This window comes from Bombina bombina, chromosome 1 (assembly GCF_027579735.1).
Source record: "Bombina bombina isolate aBomBom1 chromosome 1, aBomBom1.pri, whole genome shotgun sequence".
Lineage (NCBI taxonomy): Eukaryota > Metazoa > Chordata > Amphibia > Anura > Bombinatoridae > Bombina > Bombina bombina.
Genome location: NC_069499.1, coordinates 504944715 through 504952499, shown reverse-complemented (window position 1 = coordinate 504952499; position 7785 = coordinate 504944715). Strand labels below are relative to the sequence as shown.

Below are 7785 nucleotides of genomic sequence, written 5' to 3'. Positions count from 1 at the left end.
TGTTTGGACTGTTTTTTATCACCTTGTTGACTTTTGCTTCTATATCAGCTGCACCTTATTATGGCAGTTGAGTCACTGTATTAGAAAGACACTAGTATCATACTTTTTACCACATGTGTTCATTCTATTGATTCATCATTGTATTTTATTTTGCACAAACCCAATTGCATATCATTGCACCTTTTTTTGCACTAACACATCTGCATATTATTGCACCTTTTTTACCGTTCCTTTTATACCGTCTCTTACACTTATAAGTTTGGTAACACCCTTTTTCTGTTCCTTAACCCCATAAGGATTCATTGCTTATATCCTCTTGGAAATTTTATTCACGGTCTAATAGGTAAAGCCAAGTTTTAACAAACTCTGTCTCTCCACCACTCGGCCGTTTTTATTACTCAGGCCATCACATTTATATCACCAATCCACGAGCAGGTCTATCTGTGTTAACCAACACTTCATTTACATAGGGACACCTTCCCTAGCACCATCCTGATATAAGTAGTTTATTATTTCTCATTGGCTACGTTTGTTATCGGGAACAATCAACAGTCCCGGTCTGCCAAAATTAAGGTACAGTATTGATATTTGATATTTTCAACTCACCATTTAAGGGTAACTTTTTTTAGCCGAATAAGTATGGTATATGCACATATCTTATTTGGTGTTTTTTTTTATCTGTTTTAGTTTCTCTAGCTGATTTTTCAGCTTACAGGCTGGTACAAGTTTAAGCAAGATACACCTGTCCTATTAGTTACTGTAGATCGGCATTATTCTGTGTTGTCAATTTATTGTGAAATATACTGTAACCGAGGGCATCAAATTCCATTTATTGTATCCACTAGTATTGTTATTACATGGATCCATGAGGTATTAACTGTTTGCATCATTTTATAACATTGTAATATTTTAATTGCTATTTTAATTGCCATTTTATGTTATTGTACATAATATCAGGTTATAATTAACCAGCTGTTTATATTTCAATAAATGTTCTTGAATAATATCTTGGAGATTACATTTGGTTTTATCAGGACCCTGCCTCCACTAGTTGGCGCTTTGATATATCTTTCATTTTCTGCAGACAGGTCAAGGAAGATAAGCAGAGAGAAGTGGCCTTTGGATTTTGCTGTAAGTAGGTCGTTGGTAACCTTGACAATTGCTGTCTCTGTAGAGTGATGGGGACGAAATCCAGATTGCAGTGGGTCAAGAAGAGAGTTTAGTGTAAGGAAATGGGATAGACGTGCGTATACTAGCTTTTCGAGGAGCTTTGAGGCAAGAGGGAGTAGGGAGATACGGCGGGATGGGGAGGTTGGATCGAGGGGAGGTTTTTTTGAGGATAGGTGTGACCAGTGCATGTTTTAGAGATGAGGGAAATATACCAGTGCTGAGGGAGAGGTTGAAAATGTGTGTGAGTATGGGGGTGAGGGTAGAAGAGAGGGAGGGGAGTAGCTGTGAGGGGATGGAGTCGAGGGGACAGGTAGTGAGGTGGGAGGACAGTATAAGGGCAGAAACTTTGTCCTCGTTAACAGGGGCAAAAGAGCTGCATTTTTGGATATTTGGGTTTTGGATGATTGTGAGCTTTTGAGGGGGTGGGAAATTGGTAGTATGTTGAGAGCCGATTTCACTTCTGAAATAACTTTTTGGGAGTTTACTGTCCCTTTAACTCTGTTGTTCCCCATTGTCCTCAGTAGGAGAGTTAGATAAGATACTGCAAAACAATGCATGCTTTGAAATAAAATGACAATGGTTAGCCTTGTCTTCTACAAGTTCAGAATGGCTTCTCCAAAAAAAGAAAACAGATGATGGTGGTGGTGTGTGTGTGTGTGTGGGGGTTGACAAAGATTTGTAGCAAAGATGGTGTTAATTTATTCTATAACATTTTACACTCAGTATGCATATTAATTGCAACACTAAATTTGTTGAGTAGGAGTATGTGCTACACAACTGTAACATGACGTTATGATTAACACCACAAATAAAAAAATATTCAGTGACAAATACAAGGTACATGCAATTTCAAATGCTTGCATTTGTTACATATGTAAATTATTATAACTAAGCTATTACCATTATTCCATCCCCACACAATGTTTAGTCCATAGTCTGCTTTGGTTACAATAATAAATATAACACTGACGTAGGCAAAATACCAGAATAGGGGGCAAGAATACGAGTTACACTAAGAAGTCACAATGTATATTTTCGCTGCACAATATTTTATTCATAAACGCAAATAATTACAAGTGCAGCAATTTTGCAACTTGTAACGTTATTTTACTGCCAAACTATATACATTTAGTAAACTTTGTGCTCAATAATAATGAACAAAAAGTCCCACATACTTGGTGGGCCAGTTGTCATTATAGTAACCGTGATAAAATAACTTAATATTCAAAATTCTTATTTTTTTCGCATAATAAAGAAAAGGCCATCACGAAATAAAACCGCATGACTTCACCACTAATTTAAAAACGGAAATAAGCTCCATCGCCTACTCAAAAGTTTAGGCTCAAAATTACAAACACGGCTTTAAATTAACGAACCGAATTGTTGATAAATAAAAAATCGATACAAAATAAATTTCACCAAAACACATCGATAACAAACACCCATTCCTCTTCCCCACCATCACCTCTACTGCGTGATTCAGAGGACAAAAGGAAATATAAGTAAACGCCCGCATTGCCCCATTAACCAACCAGCGGCCGCCCTTTAAGTGAATTCCTTAGGAACCAACAGGCGGAGACTACGGACGGCTTCATTTCTATTTCGACGTTTGTTTTTTTTAAATATTTCTAAATGTGACCATAATTAATGCAATTGATTCGTGAGATACTAGCTAAGGTGAACACAAACGATAATGTTATTATGGCAGATGTTTTGCGATAAAATAAATCAACATGTAAAACGTTTTTCATAAATCAAAAAAGCCTCCCCATCCTTACTTCAGCAATGGTATAGTCTGCCTATATATAAACTAACTGCATCGCACATGTTTGCAGACATTGTTTAAGGGTAGTGTGGTGGTAGTTTGCTGTTGTTTACTAGTATAGCGATATTTAATGCGGTTTCTAAAAATTGTTAAAGAGGGGCATATGTATTAACAGTAGCTCAATGTAACATCATTCGCCCAGGACCGAATTTAGGGACAAACGTTTATACAGATTCAGTCGTAATTAAAAAAAAAAAAACACAGCAGTACTCTTATTTCACCACTTGTGGCAGTGTCGTTGCCTGCCAGATCTTTAAAAGTGTTTTTAACCCACGGGTTTCTCATTCATCAATATCTCCTGCTATTGTAGAGCACCTCGGTACATTGCCAGACGTTGCTGTTTAGCGGCTACTTTGCCCTAATGCAGTTTTAGGTGTGTTTAGTACAATGCAGTTTTGAGATACAACCCCTCGTTCTCTTATACAAAGAGTGCCTTATTCAAGTACAATGAACGTGCTAAATGACTCTTACATATCAATTAAAGATATAAAGACTGGGCAGAAAAATTTAAATGTCGTCTTTATTGTCCTGGAGATAGGTAAGTCTGCAAACCTTGTGATCTTAACGACTGATGCAGAAAGTGTCAGCATTATTTAACACATTTGTTTTTTTTTCCATTGCATATTTTCTTTAACCCTTTATTTTATTTTGAATTAAAGGGGTGCCGGTGCTGTGATCACATTTATGGGATCTTACAAAATTATTATTCAGATAACTAAAAGATTTTTCTTGTTTTACACCAGGTAGAGTTACAAAAACTAAAGATGGTCATGAAGTGAGGTCGTGCAAAGTTGCAGATAAAACAGGCAGCATCACAGTTTCAGTTTGGGATGAGATTGGAAGCCTTATACAACCAGGAGACATAATTCGCTTAACAAGAGGGTATGTGCCAGTGCTATACTAATTCACATTAAAAAAAGCCAACAGGAGTACTTTAAATAAATAGAGCCATTTGTCATGATTTTAAAGGACCATTATAGTGAACAATAATATGCTCTATTTCTTTAGAGTATAAAATGTAATTACTAGTGACCCTGCAACCCCTCACATAGAGGTTGAACACATGGTAAAAGTACCACTCAGGAGCTGCGGAGAACCATTGGATTTGAACAGAAACTACCACTGACCCTATCAGCAGTGTTTGAGTCAACAGCAGTTTCTACTCTGGACCAACAGTTCTCTGAGGCTACCAATCGGTACTTATGGGAGTTAAACACAGAGTTGCAGGGTTGCTAGTTATAACATCACATGCTCTAATGAATTAATGCATGTTTTGTTTTTATACTGTAATGTGTAAAGTGTTTTAAGGCCACAAGCAATGTGAAGTTAGGACATTTCAGTGATATTTACAATGCAATGCAGTTAATTTAAAATGTTAGCAGCATTGTTTGCAATACAAGTGATCATACAAAAGATCCACTGCTGATATGTCACAGAGCTGTTCAGATTTGGCTGTCCTGTGTGCTTTTTGGCTGTTTGTGCACATGTTCAGTCTATGACTTTATCATCTTGTGCATGTTATTTCTATAACTTACCAGAAGCATTGTCTGCAAGCTAAATGTTTTACAACATGGTATTTATAATGAGCTGTTGGTCTTCTGATTATATTTAAATTGCACCTTTAAATATAGCACAAAAGCAAGGGGACTTATTGTGATGTTTTGTGTAGTGGAAAAATGAGGAAGCAGTTGAAGAACTATAAGTTATCTAACATTAGCTTATTACGTAGTACGTGATGACCTCACCTGCATTAAAGAAATGCCAAAGGACAGAGGCACTTCCTTATTTATTCTATTGCGGATAGAGGGACACATGACCCAATCCATTGACTAAAATAAAAAGCAGAAGATTTTTCTCTGAGGGGCTCTAATATAAGAGGCTCCATTTATCTCTCTACTTAAAGGGAAATGAAACCCAATTTTTTTTTCTTTCATAATTCAGATAAAGTGCAATTTTAAACCATTTTCTAATTTACTTCTATAATACATTTTATCTTCGTTCTCTTGGTATCTTTTGTTGAAAAGTAGGGCTGTAAGCTTAGGAGCCAGACCATTTCTGGTGCACTATATAGCAGCAGTTTTGCAAGAATGTTATCCATTTGGAAGAGCACTAGATGATAGGACTATTTCTTGCCATGTAGTGCTCCTGATGGATACCTAGGTATCCAATACAAAATATCATGGGAACAAAGCAAATTTGATAATAGAAGTTAATTAGAAACATTTTTTTTTTATTTGTATGCTGTTTCTGAATCACAAAATTACATTTTTGGGTTTCATATCCCTTTAACTAGCAACCCATCACTGTAAAGTGTAGAATCTCCTTTCAGTGCAGGATCATTTGTTCCCCTAGGATAGGTGATGCCCAACGGCATTCTAGGAAGGGGATTGTTATGTGAAATGGGGCTATTGTACACAAGCTGCCTCTCCCCCTATACTTATTCACATCCCCCTCTAATTTTCAGGTTATCACTGTGGTCACCTTCACCAATCAGTATGACACTGCTACTCTTCAGTGGCATTGAAGATTTATTTTAGCCATCATTACCCCATAAGCCTCCAGAAGACATGAGATTTCATTTTTTTCTTACCAATGAGAGAGTCTTGTATATGCCAGACAGTCATTAGTAAGTAATTTACAGTAAAAATGGCAAACCCTTACTAATGTATTTACTGTGGCAAATAATCCTTCCAAAGCATCCCCTATCCCTCAAGACACTTCTCTCTTTCTAATAAGGGTTCTCCTGTCCCTTTGAGTAGCGCGTGATTGCCATATGCTGCAGTCAAATGTGTACTAGGTGACTTTTATGGTGTTCTGGCCTCTAAACAGGACCTTAGCACCAATATGTGCTCAGAGTTGGTTCCAGTGACCTATTGCATGGGAAGAAAACATGTTTAAGTTAGGTGTTACAAATTGTTTGGTGGCCGCTGCCAGTAGCGGACCTACTCAACAGAGGTCCCTGTTGCAAGATTTTTTGGGGCCCTCCCAAAGGTAACTCAATAAAAAAACGTTCTAATATAACGATTTTGAGGATAGCTAGATGGACCTGCAACTTGCACTAATAAAAAGCTTCCCTGCATTAGGATTGTACACATTCTGCATACACTTATGTATAGACTGGCTTTTATGGGTTTCCTCCGGATCTTGGGTCCTGGTGCTACTACACCTGCTGTACCAATGGTAGTTCCGCCCCGGCCACTGCGGCCACAGTGATCAGCAAATAGCCAACGGAACATGTGACTCCCTAATTCAAAATTTTGTAGATAGAAAAGGACGTGGTGTGGGAGAAACATAAAGGATATTTCAATATATATTCGGATATGAGACCACTTATTTGAAAGCAGAAGTCCTGATTTTCCATATAAATGTCCTGTGTCTTGCTGCCAAGTGATTAACCTAACTATGGCAAACATACAGGATTGGTCCTATATTGGGAGTTCTGGCAGCAGTAAAGATACTTGTATCATCTCCCACCTTAAAAATATATCACAAGACCCGTCATTTGGAGAAAATGGGGGCACCATTCAATCAATGGGTTTCATATCCTTATAAATATCAAGGGATCATCATAAGAGATAGAAGTGCAAAAAGGAAAATGCTTGGTGTTAAAACATTTTTCTTTGTGCAATTGATTGCATATTTAACTAGGTTTAAGTCTTGTGAATTATATTTCAGTGTTGAGCACTGAGCATGGGCACTAAGTCCTGGTTCATAATGGGGGACTATGTATCCAGGTTAAATAAAATAAGCACTCTTATTGAATATTAGTTCAGGGAAAATGGTACTTTTTTGTAACATGAACCTATATGGTCACTTATGTTTATCATGCATAAAAGACTAACATTTGTTTTACTTTAAAAAGTTATTTTTTCTATCATGATTCAGATCATGAATTTTTAAGCAACTTTCTAATTTACTCCTATTATCAATTTTTTCTTCATTCTCTTGCTATCTTTATTTTAAAAGCAGGAATGTTAATCTTAGCAGCCCATTTTAGGTTCAGCACCATGGATAGCGCTTGCTTATTGGAGGCTTACATTTACCTACCAATAAGCAAGCATAACCCAGGCTCTCAACCAAAAATGGTCCGGCTCCTATGCATCACATTTCTGCTTTTTAAATAAAGATAGCAAGAGAAGGAAGAAAAAATGTTAATAGGAGTAAATTAGAAAGTTGCTTAAAATTGCATTCTTTATCTGAATCACAAAAACATTTTTATGTTTAGTGTCCCTTTAAATCAAGTTTTAATTGAAACTAGATGGAAACATAATTTGTGCACAGCTTGTACTGAAATATCCTTTGCTGGCAGGGACAGTTCCCATATCTATATTTTACAGGAAGAAGCTTCCAGAAGCATGAAAAGACAGAGTAGGATTATTAAAGGAATAATCTAGTCAAAATTAAACTTTTATGATTCAGATAGTGCATGCAATTTTAAGCAACTTTCTAATTTACTCCTTTTATCTTTTTATTTGTTCTCTTGGTATTCTTTATTTGAAAAAGTAGGAATGTAAGGTTAGGAGCCGGCCCTTTTTTGGTTCAGCACCTGGATAGGGCTTGCTAAATGGTGTCTAAATGTAGCCACCAATCAGCAAGCGCTACTCAGGTTCTGAACCAAAAATGGTCTGGCTCCTAACCTTACATTCCTGCTTTTTCAAATAAAGAATAAAAAGAGAACAAATAAAATGAAAATAGGAGTAAATTAGAAAGTTGCTTAAAATTGCATGCTCTATCTGAATCAGATTCACAGTGATCCCCCTCCCTTCAGAATTACTAGCAGGCAAACTGTG

At 36.8% G+C, this 7785-nt stretch overlaps 1 protein-coding gene across 1 annotated transcript in view; it reads left to right on the top strand.

Moving 5' to 3' along the window:
* Positions 1-3031: 3031 nt before the first annotated feature.
* Positions 3032-7785, top strand: part of NABP1 (nucleic acid binding protein 1) — a 21272-nt gene continuing 16518 nt past the window's right edge. The window contains exons 1-2 of the mRNA XM_053698589.1: positions 3032-3533; positions 3739-3877. Coding sequence (XP_053554564.1) covers positions 3443-3533; positions 3739-3877 — 230 coding nt within the window. The 5' untranslated portion in view covers positions 3032-3442. The remainder of the gene's footprint in view (positions 3534-3738; positions 3878-7785) is intronic.